This window comes from Uloborus diversus, chromosome 5, assembly GCF_026930045.1.
Source record: "Uloborus diversus isolate 005 chromosome 5, Udiv.v.3.1, whole genome shotgun sequence".
Taxonomy (NCBI): Eukaryota; Metazoa; Arthropoda; class Arachnida; order Araneae; family Uloboridae; genus Uloborus; species Uloborus diversus.
Genome location: NC_072735.1, coordinates 34,480,607 through 34,505,616, shown reverse-complemented (window position 1 = coordinate 34,505,616; position 25,010 = coordinate 34,480,607). Strand labels below are relative to the sequence as shown.

The 25,010-nt window shown below is 33.2% G+C and overlaps 2 protein-coding genes across 2 annotated transcripts in view; one reads left to right on the top strand and one right to left on the bottom strand.

Moving 5' to 3' along the window:
- Positions 1 to 295: 295 nt before the first annotated feature.
- Positions 296 to 25,010, bottom strand: part of LOC129222773 (nose resistant to fluoxetine protein 6-like) — a 63,535-nt gene continuing 38,820 nt past the window's right edge. The window contains exons 12-15 of the mRNA XM_054857308.1: positions 20,343 to 20,463; positions 16,503 to 16,677; positions 2,568 to 2,710; positions 296 to 683 (exon numbers count right to left, since the gene is read on the bottom strand). Coding sequence (XP_054713283.1) covers positions 561 to 683; positions 2,568 to 2,710; positions 16,503 to 16,677; positions 20,343 to 20,463 — 562 coding nt within the window. The 3' untranslated portion in view covers positions 296 to 560. The remainder of the gene's footprint in view (positions 684 to 2,567; positions 2,711 to 16,502; positions 16,678 to 20,342; positions 20,464 to 25,010) is intronic.
- On the top strand, positions 18,143 to 18,895 carry LOC129222774 (tigger transposable element-derived protein 6-like). Its single transcript, XM_054857309.1, is given in 3 exon segments — positions 18,143 to 18,333; positions 18,335 to 18,650; positions 18,652 to 18,895. Coding segments are annotated over 3 exon segments (588 nt in total). The 3' UTR covers positions 18,733 to 18,895.

Genomic DNA, 25,010 nt, shown 5'->3' with positions numbered 1-25,010 from the left:
TTCTTGCACAGGAAAAAAAGCTCTTCCTAACAACTTATACCGTAAAGAGAGGGGGGATTTTTTCGCCCCCCAATTAGGCGGCACAAATGAAATTTCAGCTTAAAAACTTAATTCAAAGAAAACTTCTTCTAATTTTATAAAAAGGGCTTACAGGGGCACATTCGAATTTTGTTCCAAGTTTCAAGGCTGTAGGATTTATTGGGTCGCGTGGGCATTGGGCACAAACAAAGAAACAGACGGAGAAAGAAATAAACATTATTTCCTTTATATATATACATAGAGAGTTATAAAATTAGCCAGCTTTAATAAATATTAACATTTAAAATTTTTTTAACAAAGATATGATCTTAAATGTTAACAGTAACAAAAATAGTTACAATTGCTATACATATTGCAGTAACAATACTTCTCTTAACAACAAAAATATAAAAGCTGCATTAAATGTTTTCAATAGCTATGAATTGTGTATAGTAGAAATGATAGACTTTTATGGATTAATACTTAAATTAGAATGTAATTGATTTCCACTATTATTATTAGTGTTATTACAAAGAAACTTTTTAACTGGAACTGAGCTTCTTTCTCATGAGTTTCTCCAAACCAATAATTGGAGATTCAAATGTTAATGAGACTAATATTGAGCAGGCATAGGTGATCAAAAGAAAGCCAAGGAACAGGGAAACCTGAAACAAAAATAATAGGTTTTATAAACACCAATATTTCATGATTCTGAAAATAACCCAATTTCTATTTTTATTACTGTTCTACGTAATAAAATTTAATGCAGAACATTTTTTCATAAAAATTTTTGACAAATGGCACCACTAGTGATTTTACAGTACTATTGTGGAAGAAATTACTTTTAGCGTCACAAAAATTTAAAGTCTACACAAGTTATTCACAGTATCAAGGAAAAAAAAAAGACATGACTTAAGAAATAAATTTTAGAGAGAGAGAGAAACTTAGGCAGGATTCCTCAAGGTAATCAATAGGCAAATTACAAAAAGTTTATTTACCAACCAACTCAGGAGGAAGAAAAAAAAAATCACTGACATAAGGTATTCAGTAGAGTTATACAACTTATAGTCCGTACGATAGTCAACCCATGGAGTGCTAGTGGACTAAAGTAAAATTTTCTGAAGATTGTGCGAAATTTTCTGAAACTATGAAGAAGCTTGAGGATTGAATTTATAATCTATCTGAAAAAGAATCTTTAGTCGGATGTCTTTTCATCCATAAGCTCATTTCTTTTGCATTGAAAAAGGCGTACCTAGTAATGCCAAAACATGTATATGCCGTAGTCTGCAATTTGCTTTTTGACGTCGTACTTCCCTAAGGTTCAACCGAGGCGTGAGAAGGAAGCTCTTGAACTTTAATTTGTATATTATTTTCTTATCAAACTCTGGACAATCGGTTCCATATGCGTATTCAATTTCAATATTTTCTGGCTTTTTAATATTATTATTTGGTATGTTAAACACTCATCGCGCAGCTATCATTCCCACAAACTAATTGCCCCCTTCAGGAGCTAAATTGCCCCCAGGTTGGGAACCACTGTTCTAGTGGTTGTCGGTGGTTCAGTGGCAAAACTTTTGTGCATTTCCCCATTAAAAGGTGCTGAATAATGTCCACAAGTAATTACTACAATTGCACCGCATATAAAAATTCACGAAGCAATAAATTACGCACACATTTCATGAAGGTAGTTGCAAATTTTTTTGAAGATTTGATCAAGTTCAAGATATGATGGAATTCCATTATCTGGATCAAAGGTTCAAGAGACAATGGTCTGTTGAATAGTTTTCAGTGTAGTTTTAGGAGGAGTAGGTCTCTGCTCAAATTTCAATGCATTTCTTTGACAAGATTACAGTGGCTTTAGAAGGCGGAAAATGCAGATGCTTTCTATATAAAGTAACAAAAAGGATTTGGTAAGGTACCACATGATGCTCTTCTTAGCAATTTGATTTGACTGGTAAGAAACAAAAAGTAGCTGTGAAAGGAAATCACTCTGAATGGACTGACGGCATGAGTGACATCCCAGAAGATAGAATGCCAACCAAAAAACTGTTTTACCAATTTACACAGTGCAATACATTAACAGGTCGCAAGCACTATAAAAATGGAATAAATATCTTAGTGCTTGAAAAGTAAAAGAAAATAAAATAGCTTAAAAAGCACAAATTTGCAGAAAACTGAGCACAATGTGTTTAGGGGTGACAAGAGGCACTTTTTTCCATGTGAAAGTGAACTAATGGATGAATAGACATCCAACAAAAGTCCTGCAAATTTGAGACCTTTTTACGTAGTTTCTGCATACGTACTATGTTCTTATTTTTTAGTTAAAAATGATTAGTGCTCAAAAAAAAAAAAAAAAAAACACGTATGAGAAAATAGGGATCTTAATGATTTTAAAAGTCAAAGGAATCATTGTGTGATAATTTTACATGTTTGAAAGGATGGATTCGAAATGATCACTATTTGCAATAATTATGTTACAATTACAGAGTAAATAAATAAAACTTTGCTTTAATACTCAAATAACAAAAGAAAATAGAAAAAGTACAAACCATTGTAGGATGAGAAAAAGCAAGCATTGTTTTCAATGATGTAAAGTAACCAATCACAATAAGTGGATGAATTAAGTAAGCAGCGTAAGTCAATCTACTCAATGGAAGGAAGAGTTTATAAGACAGAATTTTGTTCACCACTCCTGAAATAAAAGCACAGTTTTGATAAATATCATTCTGAAAATCTTAAGTTGTTTTCAAGCTATTACTAGATATTTTATTAAGAAATAATTAGCAAAAAATATCCTTATATATTATTTCTGTAGCCTGTTTTTGGTTTCTACGCCAATTTTCCCTCAATTCTTGATCGATTTCTTTGATTTACGGCTTATTTTATAGCTTATGGTGCTGGCTACTGACGAAAAATAGACCCAAGGTCTGAAAATTGTTTCTTTTAACCGAAAAACCTGTTTTAAAGAACCAGAATAAGGTTTTCGGTCAAACTTATAACTTTAATTTGCGCTATGACCGACAGAGCTGAGTAGCTTGATCGGCAGAGCGTTCTCTTCATAACCAGAAGATTACGAGTTCGGACCCACGTCCGAACAATCTGCAACAAAAAAATTAGAGAAATATCGCGCATTACATGAACACTGGATTAAATGAATAACAGCTATGAGGGAATAGAATAAATGAGAAGGAAATGCTCCTTGCTGATATGAAAACATTCAGTGATTTTGTGCTAAATTACTTCGAAATTGCACGTGTTTTTTTTTTTTTTTTTTTTTTTTTTGAAGCTTCGGCTCTGGAAAGAAAATTAAAGCATAATGTAAGCGAAAATATAAGTAACAGGTTTAAGATTTCAGACTACAATAGAATTGTTTTTTGTTCAGAAAAAAAATAATAAATCGTATATTGAAATATATATTCTTCTAATGAGTTTTTGACTCTTTGTACAAATAAATAAAATACTACCTCAATTTGAAGGGTAAAATATATATTTTTTCTTCTTTTTGCTAAAAAACAAATAGCTTATCATTTTTACTACATTCGAAAGCATAGTTCAATTTATTTTGTATTTTAACCGTGATGTTAAATGATGAACACGTGCTGCCATCTAAGTTATAACGGTTTAAGCAGCCTGCGATAACAAATTGTAAAAATTTTCAAAAATAAAAACATTTTTCTTCAATATCTTATCTTATATATTAATCCCCTCTCATTTTAAAACTTATCAGGCTGGCCAATGACGAAAAAAAGACTTACGGTCGAAAATTCAAGTTTTCGAAATCGCCTCTTGCTGTTTCAAAACCTTGATGCTGCCTGTAGTTCTTATGCATTTTTTAAAGCAAAGTTCTAATGCAGTTTTCCATTTTTTACGTCGCTTTCGGCAAAAAAAAAAAAAAAAAAAAAAAAAAAAAAATAGCCTGTGTGTGTGTTCATATTTTAATAAAGCTTAACAGCACTGGACTTAGTTGTTCGGTTTAATTGATAAGTTTTTTTCGGTAGAGCGTTCGGCTATAAACTATTTGAACTTCGGGCAAGCTTGGGCTGTCCGACATAATATCAAATTTATATTAGTATTACGCATTACATGTGCTCATAACATACACACATAATAAAATAAATGCAGTGGGAATGCTACTTGGTGTTTCGACTCCTTTATGCAGGCTACAGTTATCATTCGGATAAGTTGATTGTTAATCGAACTGTGTTCTTTGACTACATCCAGACCACTCAACATAATGTAAGCATAAAAAAGTATTAGATTTACCTAAAGAAATCCTTTTTGTGCAGAAAAACATTTTTATTGTATGCTAAAATGTAGATGTTTCTAATAGCAGTGTTCGACCTTTTGTACAAATGAAAAAAATACTACGCCCGATTAAAACTACGAGTTTCACTCAGTAAACCTTTAATTTTTTATTCGCGCGAATACGATATAAAGCATTAAAAGTATTATCAACTTCATTAGCAAGAAATTATTTTCTTCTCCTCTGCTTTCTGCTGAAAAAAAAATACATTTTGTCTACGTTCGAAAAATTACACTTAAGAACGGACTCAGTTCAACTGGTTTTGGTTTTGAATTTTAAGTGTTCAATTAAAAGAAAAACATGTGAGGGCATTTAAGCCGTAACGGTTAAAGCAACCTTCTATGTGAAATAGTTCAATATTCAAAGATAAAAACACTTATTTTCAATCAAATTTATTACTTCTCTAGAATGTTTGTTTCAATCGCTACGTGAGATCTTCGTCATTCTTTAATCAAAGTCCATGCTTTGCGAATAATTTTAAATCGTATCATGCTGGTTAATGACAAAACACAGATGCATGATCTTATTATTATTATTTTTTTTGGCAAAAAACTTGTTTGCTGTTTTTTACTACGCATTCCTTCAATGAATATCGTACGAAAAGGAAGGCGCAATTGCTAGGTTTGTTGGGGTGTCGGGCTGTTAGTGAGAATGGCGCCAATTCGAATCCGTGCCAATAAATATCTCTTTCATGTTTCTTTTTTTCCCGTCAGATGCTGACATGTGCAGGACTGTATTTGTCACAACCTGTTTTTTCACGAGTCACCACTCAGCCACACTTTTAATGACATTTATGTTTGCATTGAAAATATGTACGATTAAAAGGGGAGCTATGATCAAATTATCACAACGTTGTATTTAACGAGGTTTTGTTACTGATGTCTTTAAATTACATGCCTTCTCTTCGGCGCTTACTTTTTTTTCGGTTCTTCGTCATAATGTTCTTCCTTTGAAATTCTTAAAGAGCGAAATGTCTTATGGAACGATTTGAAGCACAGTGCGGAGTTCCGCACGGGTCGACTAGTTAGTAATTATTTGAAAATATCAAATTTTTCAAAAATTTCTTGCCAGTGTTTTAGTGAATGTGTAGCAGCAGCCATCGTTGCTAATCACCATGCATGATAAGACATTGATAAGTTTCTGTTGCTGGGTTTCTGTAATACCTTATTAATTTTCCTTTCTTAAAGGCCAGTGAAATTGTTGCCTTTTGTTAGTTTATCTGTCTCAGGATGAAAAGAAACGATAATGTAATGTCCTTATTCTATATAAAAATTTGTTTTTTGGCACATGGCAAAGAGAAATAAAATCGCAGAATCCTTTGCAAACGTGGCATCAAATGAACTATGTGACGTCGTTTCGACAATTCGTTAAAATGAACTGGTTTGAGTCGAAGTCCTAAGTCCCTTTTTTATCCCATGAGTTTCTTCCCGGGTTTCTTATTTTGGCAACAGTAGTGGTAGTCTTGCATGTGAGATTTTTTCCTTGCGTGCAGTTATAAAATTATTTGCATTTGAGAAGTGGTTCTTTTCATTTTTGTGTCGTCCCCAAGCTAGTTGGAAGCAATAACAAAAAAATGTCTTTTGCTGAAGTTCTATTTTAAGAGCTGTAGCATTTTTTATAGACACTAGTTGAATTTGAGTTGAAGGCTCATTAGCAGTTGATGCAATGTATTGCTTTGTATGTTAAAGTTAATGACTTTTGTTCCTGCTGAGCTAAAATACTGATTTCTTTAAATAGCTTTTTCCATGTTGAAAGCCAAATAAATATTTTCCCTTCAGAAGTTTCTCAAGCTCATTTTTTTACCACATTTTCCCAAGCAGAACCTTTTAACTTAGACCTATAGGAATAATACTAAAAACATCTTTGAAGTTCAAAAATGTCTGACACATATACACAGGGTTCATACACTTGTGGTTAAAAAAAATTTCCTGACTTTTCCAGGTTATTTTTTTAGAAAATTCCAAGCTACTTGCTTCATTCAAAACTAAGTTAAATAGCAATATTTTTAAAATAATTAAAATTGTTTAAAGTAGCAATGCAGAAAAACTGAAAAATTTCCCCTTAGATTAAGAAACAAAAAAAAAAATCTTTGATTTTTTTTTCTTTCCTTTCTCTCTCAAAATTTAAAGTTTTTTCTGACATTTTGTTCAAAACTGTTGTAATTCAATTACTACTTGTTGAAAACAAAGTACTTTCAACTTAATTTAACGGTTCTTCGATGTCACGTGTCATGCGTAATATATTAGCGTTTTGCTGTAATCGCAGCAATCTTATAGCATCCGCTTTTGGTTTACAATACAGCTTTTTATTTTCTTATCAGTATATAACACAAACCATATTGAGCAAAATACAAAGCTATTTTTCAATATAAATATGATTAACTTGTTCCATCGATCAGTGCCGGATCTAGGAATTTTCCGAGGTGGGGCAAAGGTACATAATGCCGCCCCCCCTAACACACACATCCATCTTGTTTTAAATTTTTCTGTGAAGTTGCATTATCGTAGTTTCTATAAAATGTAAAGTGTGATATATTTTGATTAAAAATTCATTTTATACTAAAAATGTTATTATGAAGATTTTTTTTTTTTTTGTTAAAACATAGGTATTAGTGTAACACAAATTGCAATTAAAAATCCTCACCACTTTTTTCCGAAAACGAGATTAGTGTTCAGAAACGAATGCTTTGCTTTTAATCTGCCAGTTTTCGCCACTACACTGCTTTTCCACTGTGAGGGAACAGGCCACTCTCTAAATCTTAACGTGTATTGAATAAGGACTACAAGTAGTTTCTGAAATGTAAATGATAATATTCGAAGGGGTGCCTACAAGGGGTTCATGGCACAGCCTGCACAGTTGAAATGAAAGGGAGCTAATTCTACAGGGTTTTTATCCTATTCTAGGGACTTATTTTTGGGGGTTGCTCCGCAGCATTTGAAGGGGTAAGCAGGGCCGTTGCTAGGTCAAAAAATTGGGCTGGGGGGGGGGGGGGGTTACGTATTTGGCAGCCCCTCAACTGTTCCAAACGCATGTTTCAATAGAGAGAGAAGATTCAGCTTCTGGCCCCAAAGCAGAATACTTTAATGTTCTGCAACGTAAAATCATTTGACCAAAATTGTTCTGCAAGTACTTCAAGCATTGTACGCGAAAAAACGTGACATTTTCCACAATTGCGTGCCAAAAATCAAAATCGTTTCATATAGGAGGTTTTTTTTTATATATATATAACTGGACTGTTGCTATTTATTTCTGTGGAAATGAGATATATTTCCGGAAACTTCACAGCTTTCAACCAAATGACTAATTAAAGAGCACTGAATTTGTAAAATTAGTTGATCATGAAAACTATAAAATCAAAAAAAACTTTAACAAGGTGTCAAACCTAAACCGATTGAGATTCTCCAAAAATAATTTATATGCCTTCTAAAATGCATAGAAAGAGCAAAGATACAAAGTTTCTAAAAATCTGAACCTAGGTATCAAACCACATTTTTTTGGTTAATTTTGCATGGCATGAAAGAGTAATTAAAATAATGCTTTTAAATAAAAAAATTGCTGAAATAATAAATGAAATGAGTAGAGTTTTGGTTGTATATAATAAAACACTTCAAAACTTTCTAAATATTTGAAATATTTTCTGGATGCAAAGGGATTGAAATCTCAAATGTGACACGCAATTTCTTTCGATGGACGTGTTTCAATGTTGGCATGTTTCCAAAACATATGTGTGTGGCGGAAAATGAAATGGATGAAGATCGATTGGGAAAGTGCTACAAAGGACTTATCGAATTCAACATCGCGAGCTTTCTGCCAAATTATCGTAATTTGCAAGAATTTTAGATTTTCTTCTAATTTTAAGAATTACGCAGAATTTCTGCAAAATTCTATCTTGAGTTGGAAGATACGTGTAGAAAATCTGCAGTTTCTACATATTTTCTTCACCGCAGTTTCTGCAGATTTTCTGCACCGCAGTTTCTGCAATTTTTTGCACCGCAGTTTCTGCAGATTTTCGGCACCGTGATTTCTGCAGAAATTTACAGAATTTCTGCAGAAAATTTGTCAGTTTTCCTCTCACATTTAAACAAAATTGTTCTGCAGCTCAGGCATCTGTTCTGCGACGTACGTCGCAAATTTAGTAGTATTCTGCTTTGGGGGCTTCTGGTTAACAGGGTTCATGTTACTCGACTTTAGTAACAGTAAGAACTTAATCGTAAAAATAATATAGTCGAGTCCCGACTTACGCGAGGGATGCATTCCAAGACTCCTCATGTAAGTCGAAATTTCGCGTTGTAGAAAGGGTATGAATACAAGTTTTTTTTGAAACATACCAAATTCTTTTATGCACTTATAAACACACCCAGGCCCGTGTCCAGGATTTCATAAAGGGAGGGGTTTTTGTAGGCCTGTCAGTTCAAAATATATTTTTTTTGGGGGGGGGGGGCAAAGTATTTGCTCAATACATTTTATTTAGAAAAACAACAAAATACATGCTTAAATTCATCACGTTTGCAGGGATGTGCCAGCTGTGTCAAACTGCTTCAAAAGACTGCTAAATGAATTTTTCTGCTCCAAAATCGGACAAACTTGCGCCAAACGTGCGATTTTGCATTTAATGTTGCAGTTCCTTCTGCATATTTGGCAGTTTTTGCAAAATTTTTTGCATTTAGAGCTTGTTTTTACAATTTTTTAAATATAGTCCCGATTTTTGCGTATTTCAAAATCCGATTGCATCCGCTTATGAAAAATTCGATCGTTTTAATTTATTATGTGATTCGGTTCCTTTGAGTTGAAAAATTTTGCATTGACCATTATTTTCAACCATTCTTATCTTTTGTTTTCAGAAGAAGAGGACTTGTTAGTTTTTTTCTTGTCACGCCCACTCGAAAATGTCAATCCAGTTGCATCCAAATTGATCGAAGCAAATGCCATTTGTAAAAATTAATTTTGTTCACCAGTTTTTTATCTTGGGTTTCTTAAGATTTTAGGACAGAAAATTTATCCCTAATTTTGGTGGGAGACACATAAGATAGCAAAAATCGGGGAATTCTAATGCTCCTGCGATGAATATGCAGACATTTAAAGTTTCTGAGATTCAAGCATCATTTTCCATACTCTGAGCCTGCCTCAAATTTTTTTATTTTTTCTTCACATATTTTTTCACATGTATTTTAAAATTCCTTTTCTTATGACATCATTTCTCAAAAGCATTTTTTTTTTCATTGTAATTTCATTATTAATTTTCTGATTAAATATCAAACAGTTAAAAATAAAAGGTTTTAATGGTTGCCTTTGCTTGAGCTTCAGATTTTTTAATCAAGTAGCTCAGTATGTAACATATATGCCTATGTGTATAAGATCAAATATAAGTAAATAACTTACAGGTACCAAAAAAACAAAAAAAGATTAATTAATAGCTCTTTAAAACTCACTTGTAGCTTATTGAGGTAAAGTCTTTAAATTGAACTTTTTTTTTTTTTTTTGCTTTTTTTAAAGCCTTTTTTGAATATGTTTTTGAGTTTTATGTATATATATATATATATATATATATATATATATATATATATATATATATATATATATATATATATATATATATATATATATATATATAGTATGTCGTTTACATGTATGTATGAACTACATAAAAGCAAACAAAATTTAAAAATAGCTATCAAAGCACCAAAACTTAAATGTGAACAAAAGCAGTAATGTATTAAGCAAAGTAAATATGTGAACTAAATTTAAATCAGTGTAAGAAAAAAGTAGAGCAGGATATGACTTGTTTTTTGTGAAAAATATTAGACAAAAAAATATAAATAAATAAATAAATAAAAATAAAAATTCAAACAAAATAAATAAATGTAATTAAGAGATCTTCGTGGTTTTTTGCATCCTTAATCTCCTTTTTTATTATTTTATCATGTCACACATGTTTCTGTGCGTGAAATATACATAGTTGCTCCAAATTGATGCAAAATTTAACTTTTTGCTTCTGCAAGCTGCTTAAAATTGGTAATTTTACTGCTCCATGCTGCTCCAAATTTGCAATTTTACTGCTCCAGGCTGCTCCAAATTCACGGTTATACTGCTTCAAACTTACCATTTTCCTGCTCCCAAGATTGCTCCAAAAGCGAGTTTTGGATGGCACATCCTTGTGTTTGTAAAATCCAGGGAGAGGGGTAGTGATTGACCCCCCCCCTGATCTAACAAATGAAGGGCCTGATTTTGGCTTCAATTATTTTCATTCTTAGCTGCATTGTCAGGAAAACACAACAGTGTACAAATAATTCTTCACTGTTTAATGGTCACAATGAGGAGCTTGGCGGTTCGGAGGGGAGGGGGGGGGGGGATGGTTCAAATTCGCAGAAGATTAGGCTTTAAATAATAGACTACCTTTTCTAGTAATGTATTTTACACACAGCAGAACCTCGTTTATCTAGCCCCCGTTTATCCAAATCAAATTTGTAGAAAAAAATATATTTACGTAAATAATTATTTAAAATTATGATTTCAAAAACGGAAGTTTAAATACGCCAAATACTCGGTTTTATTTCGATTAAGCATACTACTCCTGCATAGGACATACAATAAAGTATAGTACTAATTTAGAAAACAATATGATATATTTTTTGGATGTCAGCCCGATATTATTGCAGCTGAATTATAACTGATGAAGTAATTGAGAAAAAACGGTATGATATAGTTTTGATAGAAAGCATTGTTTTTTGGTTTAATAAAAGATAAGTGAGCATATTTAAGAATATTATTGATTATTATTAGGATTTTCATTTATTAGGATTGTCTTTGGTCCCATCTAGTTCGGATAAATGAGGTTATATTGTACATGTAAGGATCGCTATGAACCCCACCTTCCAGAAGGAACTTTCTGGTTGCTCAAGAAAACTTCAGTATTTATCCATTTTACTGTTTGTTTAGATTCAAACCTATTATCTGTTTACTGTGCAGTATATTGCAACAAGTACTGAGAAAATTTCGCATTCTTTTATGACATACTAGCATTCCCGTACCCGGCATTGCTCGGGTAATGGAGTTAGCAGGGGTTAACAGTGCTTGGTGCACTTAGTTTCGAAAATCTCCTATAATAATTACTTATTACCTATAACTTTTTCTAATTTGGGGAGGATCCCGGGGGACCCTGGACTCCTTATATATATATGCCCTTGTCCTTAACCGATCTTTAACTGTTATTAACGATCCTTTTAAAGTATTGATTGTCTTTGCAAGCACAGGTCATCCACATTTTATTGTTATACCTATGTTTAAGCTAGAACTTCTTTGTATACAACATTTTTAGTTTTTTTTCTGGTGCTAAAATTATTAAACTGCTTGATGAACTGACTTTGGAGCAAGCTACATAACATTGGTCGTGTGAAAAAAAGTCTTCTCTTAAATCGATCCCTGCTACTTTTAATGTCTGTCCTTGTGACTTATTAATGGTTATTGCAAAGCAAACTTTAACAGGAAACTGCACTCTTCTAAATTCAAAAGGATAATCCACCTGTGATGATGTTCTTAAAAACTTCGTTTCTAGTTTTGAAAAAATAAAAGCAAAAGACAGAAACATTATGATTTGACTTGAGAAAAGCCTCGAAGAATCACGTGAGAAACAAAAATAATGTCAAATTTATAGTCCGCTATTGACCAAAAGTTGAGATGAAGTACTGAATAATGATTTGAATGGAGGAAAGCCTTCGAAAATAAGGGATTTGAATTTCAATGACAGGTTTTTAATTTCGCAGAAATTAAGGGGTTTTAATTAATTTCTCCCGAACTAATTGGGATTTCGAAAAATCCTTTCTTAGTGGTTACTTTTGTAATCATGCGGACATGCCTGCCAAATTTCAAGTCTGAAGCTTCAGCGGTTTCGGCTGTGCGTTGATATATATATACAGGGTGAGTTCGATCGAATCTGCCATACGAAAGGGGGTGATAGATGAGCCCAAGCGGAGCATAGAACCACCCATTATCGAGTCCAATCCTTAACCGTAACCGAGTTATGGTAAATTTAAGGAAAATAAGTAAAAAAACAAAGTTCTGTGAAAACGACCGATTTCTAAAATTCCTGTAAGACCTATAAGGAAAATAAATACATATTTGGAAAGAGCAGACTAAATCCTACAAAATGATACCTTTCGCATTAAGATAGTCGCATTTTACCGAGAGCTATAAGCTTTGAAACATTGAACACACTCAGAATTAAAATGGTGCCAACATTTTTAATCGACATTTCCAAAAACAACCGTAAGAGCTACAATCAGGCAAATCTACCAAAAACTGGCCCATTCATTAGCTTTCAGATGATACAACAACGAATCATATTGGGCTTCAAGTTCAGTTGAAATTCAGGCTTTTGTTTGAAACAGTGTAAAAATCTGCATTCGTTAAAAGAGGAAAACCAGCGAAGAGTCACACTTTTCTGCTTTGAATTTTCTGTTTCACGATAGCATGTTGCTTTCTTTGTTTAAGAAAATGATATTTTTATATAAAAATAATAGTTTTAACCATTTAATAAAGAGAAAAAACACATGAGATAACGATTCGTAGAAATAAAAGAAGCATTACTTTCCCGTGCTTTTCACAAAGGGAAAATCAAGAACAAAAAATGTTACACCAACTTCAATTAGTACATTTAATAAACCTTCAAAATTTATAATAGCTGCTGAAATTGGTCGCCGCCACACCTGATACACGCTTTTGCCCTTTTGCGAACGGAAACAACCGTTGCTCTTAGAGAAATTTCATTCCTAAGTGTTTCCCTACTGCTTCAGCAAGCGCAGCAAGCCGGTCGCTCAATTCTTGCAAACTTGCTACTTCTGTTTTGTAAACTTCTTGTTTTAAAAATCTCGAAACAAAGAAGTGCACTGGCATCAGGTCTGGGGATCTAGGGGGCCAAGGGATGGGGCCCATACGACCAATCCATTGGGGATACTGTTCAGTTAGAAATTCCCGAATGGCATTTGAAGAATGTGCAGGGGCTCCATCGTGTTGGAAAATGATTTCCGCCCTCTCCTGAACAGGAATAGTATCAAGAAGGTCAGGAAAATGATGTTCAATAAATTCTAAATATGAGCTTCCTGCATTATAAGACCTTAAAACGTATACAGACCCATCAAATGATTTCCGATTACGATTTATGATTGTGAAAAATATAGTCTGAAAATAGAAAGCATTTGTTTAACAAAACAATTGATAATAAAAACTAAACAGAATTATTCATTTGTCATAATATTTTATGTATCGTTTGCTTCTTTTTAATCTTCTGATATTTTGTAAATGTGTTTTGGAAAATGCTAGAATTATGATTGTTTTTACAGTAAGTCAGTAGAGAGTGTGTTTTTAGTTTTTGAAAGTTTTCGTTAAAGTTTCTAAAGATAAGTTGCTATATTCTTTTCTCGATTTTTGGGTATGTCTCGATTTTCTGACGAAGAGTATGCTGATATGCATTTCGTGTACGGATTTTGTGATGGTAATGCTCGCAGAGCGGAGAAAGAATACCGTCTCCGTTACCCAAATCGTTCTGCACCTAATCGAGCTGTGTTTGCCTCTATACATCGAAAGCTCAGGGAGACAGGTTCATTTGGTACGTTGTTCGAGAGGGGCCAGGATCACCGTTCTGCCGATGTTGAGGAGTATGTGCTGGACGGAGTAGTGGAAAACCCAAGTGTGAGTTCACGCTCGATTGCTATAGAAGGTGGACTATGACAACGTAAAGTGATGAAAACATTGCACCAAAACAAGTATCACCCGTATCATTTTACTCTAGTACAAGAACTGCGCAATTCAGATTTAGAAAAGCGGATAACATTTTGCAGATGGCTACTAGCCCGAGACACTGAAGATCACCATTTTCTAAGAAAGATATTGTGGACAGATGAGTCGTTGTTCACTAGAGGGGGCATCATAAATTTGCATAACTGGCATCATTATGCTGAACATAATCTTTTCTTAACCCGAAGCTCATCATTCCAAACTCGATTCAGCATAAATGTTTGGCTTGGCGTAATAGGAGATCATTTAATTGGTCCGTATGTGTTTCGAGGTAACCTAAAAGGAAGCTCATATTTAGAATTTATTGAACATCATTTGCCTGACCTTCTTGATGCTATTCCTGTTCAGGAGAGGGCAGAAATCATTTTCTAACACGATGGAGCCCCTGCACATTCTTCAAATGCCGTTCGGGAATTTCTAACTGAACAGTATCCCCAATGGATTGGTCGTACGGGCCCCATCCCTTGGCCCCCTAGATCCCCAGACCTGACGCCAGTGGACTTCTTTGTTTGGGGATTGTTAAAACAAGAAGTTTACAAAACAGAAGTAGCAAGTTTGCAAGAATTGAGTGACCGGCTTGATGAAGCAGTAGGGAAACTAAGGAATGAAATTTCTCTAAGAGCAACGGTTGTTTCCGTTCGCAAAAGCGTGTATCAGGTGTGGCGGCGACCAATTTCAGCAGCTATTGTAAATTTTGAAGGTTTATTAAATGTACTAATCGATGTTGGTGTAACATTTTTTGTTATTGATTTTCCCTTTGTGAAAAGTACGGGAAAGTAATGCTTCTTTTATTTCTACGAATCGTTATCTCATGTGTTTTTTCTCTAAATTAAATGTTAAAACTATTATTTTTATATAAAAATATCATTTTCTTAAACAAAGAAAGCAACATGCTATCGTGAAATAGAAAATTCAAAACAGAAAAGTGCGACTCTTTGCTAGTTTTCCTTTTTTAACGAATGCAGATTTTTACACTGGTTCAAACAAAAGCCTGACTTTCAGCTGAACTTGAAGCCCAATATGATTTGTTGTTCTAGCATCTGAAAACTAATAAAATGGGCCAGTTTTTGGTAGATTTGCCCGATTGTAGCTCTTACGGTTGTTTTTGAAAATGTCGATTAAAAACGTTGGCACCATTTTAATTCTGAGCGAGTCCAATGTTTCAAAGCTTGTAGCTCTCGGTAAAATGCGACTATCTTAATGGGAAAGGTATCATTTTGTAGGATTTAGTCTGCTCTTTCCAAATATGTACTTATTTTCCCTGTAGGTCCTACGGGAATTTCAGAAATCGGTCGTTTTCTCAGAATTTTGTTTTTTTTACTCATTTTCCTTAAATTTACCAAAACTCGGTTACGGTTAAGGATTGGACACGATAATGGGTGGTTCTATGCTCCGCTTGAGCTCTTCTATCACCCCCTTTCGTATGGCAGATTCGATCGAACTCACCCTGTATATATATATGTTATCTCAGGACATTCATTTTTATATATTAAGATGTTTTCAGGTTTTAATATTCTAAGATAATGCTTAGCAAACTAAATAGGAAGAGTTTCAATGCAGATGTAAATTACATTAACAAACACAATTACTATGCAGCTACGGAGCGGCAACACTCATCGTTTTTTGTAAAACGCCCCAGATCAAAACCCCTTATAAGAGGCAATATTAAATGTGTATTGACAGCTCATTCAACCGTTCCTCTATCTCTGTTTTTCCAAAATATGATTTTAGTTGAATAAGAGAAGACAATCGTAAGTTGCCGGGCAACTTCAAAGAGAATGCTTTTTGAAAAAAGTTTTGTACACAAATTTCAATATTAAAGCTAATTTTAAGTCAAATATGCACAATTCTTCATTTATTTTTTTATTATTTTTTCCTCAATGGGAGGGGTTTAACCCCTAAAACCCTCCCCTTGGACACGGCTCTGAACACACCTCAAACTGCTTTAAAGCATTCCTCAACAACACATTAAAGTTTCTTATAATTAAAAACTGTACTTTTACTGTACTTAAAAAAATAAAAAAGCTGCTTCATTCAACATAAAAATCACTTCTTAGACTTCAATACCCATTTTACCCCACAGGCTACCCATTTTCACTTGTGTGGGGTAAAATGGGTATAGAAAACATATAGTCATAAACACTCCTCTCAAAAATAAATTTGTATCAAATTATGTGTGAAAACCATTTAATTCTACTCTCAACATATATGTACTGTATACATAAAACAAAAAAAAAAAAAAAAAAACAAAAAATAGAAACAAAATATTTTGGCAAAAATATTTGAGTCAAAATCCAAAAGTAGGTTATTTTGTACCCATTTTACCCCACCTGTGACCCTATCATACTTTGCTCTTATAAATTTCAAAAATTAGAATTTTAAAACTACTTACCACCTTGACCTGTCAAACAAACATAGATAACCCATGAAAGTCCAGCTCCAAAAAGTGTACGATTCACAGCATTAAAAAAGCTATTAGCTAATGTTGTTGGGTGCTTATGATACAAACCATAAACACACGTCAGTGTAACAGAAGAGGCTACAATCCAACCAAAATATAATGTGATCTAAAACAGGATAAATTTGTTATTAGGTTTATATTGTTGATAAATGCAGTACATAATCAACAACATAAAAAGTTTGAAATCATAGTATCCCACCATTTTCAAGTGGTAGCTCAGTTTATTAGGGATCACACCAGTAAATTTTTGTATTTACAGCCTATAAACTTGATTACTTTGCGATGCCACATTAAGTACTTTGCAGTGATATAATGAACTTGGAATTTGAACGTTATAAATACAAGCCCGTTATTTGGAGATTTATAAACAATTTTCAGGAAGCCACAATAATCTTGCACAAATAATCATGCAAATATTAAATTTCAGTACAACCCCTATATTCCAATTTTTTTTAAACTGGAACCTAACTTAACCAAATAAAATAAAATTCTTAAATATATATATATTTTCAGATTAGTAAAATATATAACTTCCAAGCCATTAGAAACAGTCACCGAATTTTCCATGCAATCACCCCCCCCCCCCATCCCACCCAATCTTAATGTACAGAAAATAAAGAAATTATAATAAAATCATGAAACTTACATTATAATTTAGACAAAAAATATATGTAGCAATTTAAAAATTTCAATTAAATTGAATGAATTTCTTATGTACATTAGTTTTTTTATATAAAGCTCATAAGTACTAAACTGCCAATAGTTGTTCCATAATAAGCAACTACAGTAAAACCTCCCTACAATGCTATCCGATACAACGATAAATCCCTCTACAACGATAATATTTAGTGGTTCCGGTGAACTCGCATAGGAATTAATGTTATCCTCCTCTCAATATTGCGATATTCTCTACAGCAATAAACCCCTGTAAAGCGATGTTTTTTTAAGTTTTCAACCCCTCTTTATTACGATAATTTGATTTTCAAGTACAGTAAAATCCTGAAAGTAACCCCTCTTATTTTCAAAAAAAAAAAAAAAAAATTAAAACTTTATTTTTTCTTTAAAAATGGTTAGCTCTAAGTTTCATGCTACATTTTAAACAATGCGTTTCCAAAATGGCATTGCGCTGGAGATAGTTTATTTTCACAAATCAAAACAAAAATGCACCTTCCAAAATAAATAAAAAAGCAGTACAATTGTATAAATTTCTTTTGCAACACATATGAACAAAAAGAAAAGGCGCCCTTGTATCAAAAGGCGTCTAAACCAAAGGAATTAAGAGCTGAAACCATCCTTCCTCGCCCCCCTGAGATTGTTCTTTTATTTTGTTTAAACCACAGTGTTTTTTTTTCTTTTTTGGGAAAAGAAAACATGCACATGGAGAGGGAAACTAATCATCTAAAAATGCTTGCCAAGTAAAAAAACAGAAAATGTTCAATTTTTTTTTGAGTAAGTGGCAAATGAAGATGATCTGAAAAGGTGTAACATTCCCATCTGATTGCGTCATCACTGTCACATGATCGACGAAAACGAAAGATTTGATTTTATTCACTAGTGTATTTTTTCCTAAGATGTCAGGGAGAAAGCAAATTTCATTTCAAGATAAACTCAACGTCATCAGCGATATTGATGATGGAATGAAGCAGGTTGATGCAGCTAAGAAATATGGATTATCTCAATCTACAGTTGCAACGTTCTTCAAGAAGAGGAAACATATTGAAGATGCTGTGAGATCAAATTCAGTTAATCCCAAGCGAAAACGATCCCAATGAAAACATTGATGCTGCCGTCCTGAAGTGGTTTCAAGAGATGAGAGCAACAAATATCCCAATAAATGGACCCTTGTTATGTGCACAAGCGCCGAAATATGCAGCAATGCTAGGGAACAAAACTTTTAAAGCTAACAATTGTTGGCTAATGCGTTTTCGGGATCGCCATGGAATCACTTTCCAGGAAATTCACAGAGAGAAAAAATCTGCTCCGACGAATGAGGCAAATGCCTGGAGACAAGAGAAGATGAAAGATATTCTTCAAAAGTATGCACCAGAAGACATTTATAACGCTGATGAAGCTGGGCTGTTTTTTCAACTCCTCCCTGATAGAACATTGGCGTTTAAGGGTGAAAAGTGTCACGGCGGGAAGAAATCAAAACAAAGATTGACTGTTCTGTGTGCCAATAGTACAGGAACACATAAAATTCAACCTCTTGTTATCGGCAAATCTTTGAAGCCAAGGTGCTTCAAGAATGTGAGAAGTCTTCCTGTGGAACATAAAGCCAATAAAAAGGCTTGGATGACGTCTAAATTTTTTTCTGAATGGTTGCTGAAGTTAGATAAGGAAATGAAGAAGAGGAAGAAAAAAATTGCATTGTTGATTGATAATTGCTCCGCTCACACCTCAATTCCAATACTACAATGCGTTGAAATCGTTTTTTTTCCGGCCAACTGCACTTCCATATTGCTGCCACTCGACATGGGCATAATTAAATGTTTTAAAGGATACTATAGGAAAAGTTTGGTAGAATCGATACTTCTGGGGATTGAAAATAAAGTGAAAGACCCTTTTAAAACTAAATGTTAAGGACGCATGTGACTTTATTGCTGGAAGTTGGTGGGAGGTAACAGAGAAAACCATTCTGAATTGTTGGAAAAAGGCCGGTTTAGGTGTCTTAGAAGATAAAATGTTATCTGATTGTGATGAAAATTCCTCAGACTGTGATATTTTATATGATCAGGAAATAGTTTTGAATCTCCAAACATCTGTGTCCCAACTCGAGGTAAAAACAGGCAAAAAATATGGAGTGGACGTGGAGGATTATTTGACAGCAATGACGATCTTACTGTTTTTGCAGGAGTTACTGATGAAGAAATTCTCTCTGAAATTACTATTGAGATGGAACATAGTGGAGAAGAAAACGATGAGGAGGAAGAAGATGATGATGATGATAATACAAGTCCATCACAATCCTTATTGTCGACCCAGGAAGCACTTCAATCAGTCAAATCTCTGCAGACATTTTATTTAAGTCTTCCATCCACAAACGAGGATCATTTTCGTGCTTTAGACTCAATGTATACCTTGTTAATTGACTTAACAGTCGAAAAAGCGGCCAAACAAACAAAAATATTGGATTTTTTTCAATAAAAACGGATTTGAGGTATGTTTACGAGCTTATTTTCGGAATTTATTTCAATTGATAGTAATATTTAATCATAATTAACACCTTGCCAATAAATGTATTACAAATATACTATATATATAAACATTTACACTTAGGTAATGCATATACTATAACATTTAAATAAAAAAAACCTATTGTATTATCAAAATATATAGGCCCTTGATATAACAATATATCCCTCTACAACAATATATTTCTTTGGTCCCCAAAATATCGTTATAGCGAGGTTTTACTGTATTAATAATACAAGTAATATTAAGAGTTCAAAAACGGGTTTAAAATATTAAACGGTAAAAGCAATTATTTAAGTTCAAAATATGAAAAATACTGTTTTTCAGGTTGCGAGGATGGTTTTTTTTTCTTTTTTCAAGAGCTGCTTAGTGCCACAAGCTCAAAACTTTTTCCGTATTTGAAAAGGAGCCTTTTCCTTTTAGCCTCTGAAATATATCTATGCAATATTTTGTAATTTACTTGAGAAATTTTGTTTTTGTTACCTATTTTTTATGAACAAAGGCAAATATTTAAGCTCTTAATTTTAACAGTATTTACTAGACAAAAACAAACTAATAACCATGAAAGATCCTACTTACATTATTCATTTTAGGTTTATTTGGAAATTTTGCTAGCATATAACCAGTAAACATACCAACCAAATATGGACCAATTCTGGTATATGGTTTAATATATAGTTTCTCAAAGTAATCATTGTACCTGAAAATATGAATGAGAAAAACATTTAATTACTAAAGGTTTTTAAATTACAAATACATTCATCATTGAAAAGTAAATTTGTTTATACACATGAAATAATAGCTTGTTGAAATGAATTCCAAGTTCATCTATAGACAATCACATTTTTACTTCCTTTTACAAAAAGGAAGTATTGCATTCGCAAAAAAATTTTCACTCAAAAATCGGCCTTAAATTGTTTTCTCAACCCCGAATGAATGATGAGTTTTTTTCAACCCGACCACACGTGGATATATGCCTAGGAACGTACAGACACCCCAAATATTCATTTTGACGACCCCCGAGTTAATTACAACGAATTTTCTCGTGACGTCTGTATGTACGTATGTATGTGTGTATGTATCTTGCATAATTCAAAAACCGTACGACCTAAAAAGTTGAAATTTGGTACGTAAACTCCTAGTGGGGTCTAGTTGTGCACCTTCCCTTTTGGTTGCATTTGAATGTTTCTAAGGGGGTCGTTTGCCCCTTTTTGGGGGGAAATCATTGTTAATTTCGATGTAAATTCAAGTGGTGTTATAATTTGTCGGACACTTGACGATATATCGCCAGTCTTTTGGTTGCCAAGTTTTGTTGCCAACTTGGCGACAAATTTGGCGTTTTTTTTTTAAATTTGGTTTTAATTTGGCCATTGTTGGTGATCTTGAGAGAGTAAACAATTGAATCACATTAAAATTGCCAATAATGGGGAAATGATATTAAATTGGAGTAAAAGGAAGTCATGTGATGCACACATCAGCTCGTTGGATTTAGGACAGTAATCAATGAGTAAGAAAGTTAAAATAAAGTATGCAAATATATAATAATGAAATAAAAATAATACAATATTTAAAAAGAAAAAAAAAGAAAACTCTAGTAGCCAACGAAAGTTTCTGATTCCTGATTTTAAAAAAAAGTTACTTCTCATCAATTTTCTAGTTTTCTTTTTTGATTTTTTCTTCAGCATAAACTAAAATTGGTAACAGTTGGAAAAAGATAAACCCAAGTTAGGCTTTTGGCAACTATTTCCTATTGACAGCATCTACATCTAAAAACTCATTCTCATGAAGTTTGCTTGAATAAAATCCACCTTTTAGTTCAGGAATTATAATGTCTCGGAAAAACCAAATAATCTTTTTCCCCTCTGTACACAGTCTATGGCAATTCATTTAGATGCTTTTTTTTAACTCTACAAAAATTGTGCTAATTAAAAAATACAAAACAGGAATGAGTTGTCCTGGTCAACACCTTTTGAATAAAAAATGGCTCATTTGAATTTGAGCATTTTCTCAAAAGCTATTTAGGGGGACTGACAGCAGTGGCGGCTCGTGCCTTGAAAAAATGAGGGGACCAGAAAATGAATGCACTCGCACTCCCCACCCCCCTTAATTTGTGAGAAAAAGAGAAATTTTTAAAAAAATATTTTTTTTAATATTTACATTTTCTTAAATTATTCTTTTGGCATCAACTTAATCAAATTAAAAGTAAATCACAAGAGATATTAATCTTATGTTTATGTCCATGATTGCTGGCAAGACATGGGTGGATCTGGGTGGGGGGGGGGGGAGTATCATGGAGACCGTGCCCTCCTCTCTCACAAAAATTTCAAGAATAGTTAAAATCCCCTTTTTTTGAGCAAAAATGCAAAACATTTCCCGTATAATGCCTAAAGTCTAACAATAATGAAAACAATGAGAGGAGGGCCATGGCCACCCTGAGAAAATTACGAAAATAATTAAAAACCTTTTTTAGAGCTTAATATAAAAAAAATCCTTATTATTTCTCGAAGTCTAACATGAATATAAAAGAAACGCTGAGGAGCCATAAAACCACACTGAGGAAGTTACAAGTATAGTTTTTTAAACCTTCTTTCCTAGCTTAAATTAAAAAAAAAAAAAAAAAAAAATCATTGTAATTCATGTGAAGTCTAGCAAGAATGGAAACAATGTCAGACAGGGCATTGCCCACTTTCCTTTTTGCCAACATTATTCAAAATCGGCTTAATTTTTTTAAAAGCGCTTTGAGTTTCAAAATGTTTCTGGGGGAGAATTCCTCCCTCCCTAACATCATTGAAATTCTTCAAGAATTACGTTTCTGGAGCTTCAATTTCGAAAATTTGCTGGTCCTCTAAAAGTTACTCATTAATCATGGATTGCCAACAATTGCAATTTAAAGGGTTCAATTTTGAAAAAATTTTGGGAGCGGAACTCAGAATCTCTTCAACCCCTAACCTTACAAAAGATAGTCTAGAATGTATTTTTAAGTCTATAAATTAGAAAAACTTCCTGGGATTGCCTTTTTAATCTCTCTTCTCCCCTTAACATCACCAAAAATTAAAATTAACAATCGAAAACAGCCTTTTTAGAGCTACAATTTCCGGGAGAGTGCTCCATACCTTTTTTCCGCTACCATTACCACCAATAATAAGAATGAATCTTTAAAACTGTAAATTAGAAAAATTTCTTGGTGTGGGCCCTCGAATCTCTCCTTCACTTATCATCAGAAAAAGATTGTATTAAACTGCATTTTTAGCTCTACAATTGCAAAAAATATCTGCTGGAGAACCCCCGAAGCTCCCTCTTCTTAACGTTATTGGTGTTAATGTTTGCGTTTTTAGGATTTCAGTTTCGAAAAATGGGGGGGGGGGGTCGCACCCGAGTCGTTAATATTACGAAAGACAATTAAAATACATATTACAGATCAGAAGAATTTCCTTAGATGGGCCCTCAAATCTCTCCTTCCTTTAACAATATCAAAGATCATCTAAAACTGCATTCTTAGAGCTACAATTTCTAAAAATAGACAGGGGAGCGTCACCAAACCTCTTCTCCCCTAACATTACCAAAGATCTTCTAAAATGCGTTTTTAAGACAACAAATTCGAAAATTTTACGAGGACACCCCCCGGGCTCCCTTTACTTCGGAATTAATCGGTTGGCTCGTATCGGCTTCCTCTTAAATCAGAAGTTCTATACAGTCGCCTCAGAACAAACAGTACTGATTACAGGAACACCACTTTGAGGCGACAATATATGCACACGTTTGTTAAGAAAAGAGGCAAATTATTGGGTAGGTTACAGCCTGCAACTTGTGTCGTCTACCAAGTTAAAATTCCTTAAAAAATAGTCTGGTTAAAGGTGGGCTATATTGGTATTTGTAAGATTCAAAAGTTTCCAAAGCACCATACTTTTTCAAATGCCCCCCCCCCCCCCCAAATTCTGCCTGGACCCGCTCCTGCAGCAGGATGGTGCACTTTCTCTCCCTGACTTTCAAAAATAAAATTTATTAATCAGATAGAGATAAGCTACAAAACACATCACGAAAATTATTAATCTCACATTTATGTCCAGTAGGCTTTCTGGCACTACAGTACGTTTTCATTGCAGCAGCAGTAAAAGGGGCTGCAAGGGAGGCACTTTCCCCCCTGGCTTTCAAAATAAATAAATAAATGTTAAAAAGAAATATGAATCTAATATTTTTAATGTTATTTTTAATCTTTTAATAACTAGTTACTTTGAATGAGTAAAATTTATTTTAAACAAGACCAAATTACAAAAGTGCAAAAATATTGTGATCAGAGAAATATGTAAAAATTATAAGCTTACTTAAATTAACTTTAACAAAGATGAAAATACATCTCAGTAATCACTTTAAAATGAATACAATAAAAATAGATAAGCTAAATTAAAAAAAAAAAAAATATTTGGTTACATTAGGGACATCAATCTTTTGGAAATGAAGCTCCAAAAACGCAATTTTAAGTGATTTTCGAAATTTTGAGAAATTGAAGATCTGGAAATGAAAGTAGAGATGTTTCGTAGTGTTTTTTTGACAGGGGTGGGGGGGGGGGGGACTAGCTGACCAATTAGTTGTAACAATTAAAAAATTTTAATTAAAATATTTCTTTCTAAAAGAAATTGAGATTTACCCTAACATCATTTTTTTTTTTTTTTTTTTTGAAGGAAAATCTCTTCTGCCTTATTGTGTTTCAGAGATATGTTTTGATTTAACATAATATTTTAACAACTAATTTAAAAACATGAAGAAGTAATAACTTTGAAAGTATATTCAAAACTAAAAAAAAAATCTAAAACATTTATGATTTCTTCTGTAAATTGTCATTATAGTACGCTAATCACTTGAAGACAAGAGTCAAGAAAGGAGCAAACGGTCAAATCTTGTGCAAATGAAGGCTTCTTTTTTTTACTGTAAGTCATTTATTTTACATAGCCTGAATTGCATAAGATGAACATTAAAGCTATGTAAAATAAACAACATACAGGAGGATAACTGTCTCTGTGACTCCTGCTGCAAATATTGAGGTTCAATGCGTTGGTGTTGAGGGGGGAAAACACAGATAATCCACACCTTATCATTTTTTAAAACTTTTTTAGCAGATTATCTGCAGATTATACTCAGAACACTACGGTAAAATCCATTTTTTTTTTTTAAATTTCAAGCAGGTACGCACAAAAAAGAAAAAAAGGGAAAATAAATAAAAAGGTTATAAATTATTTTCTCAAAAAAGTG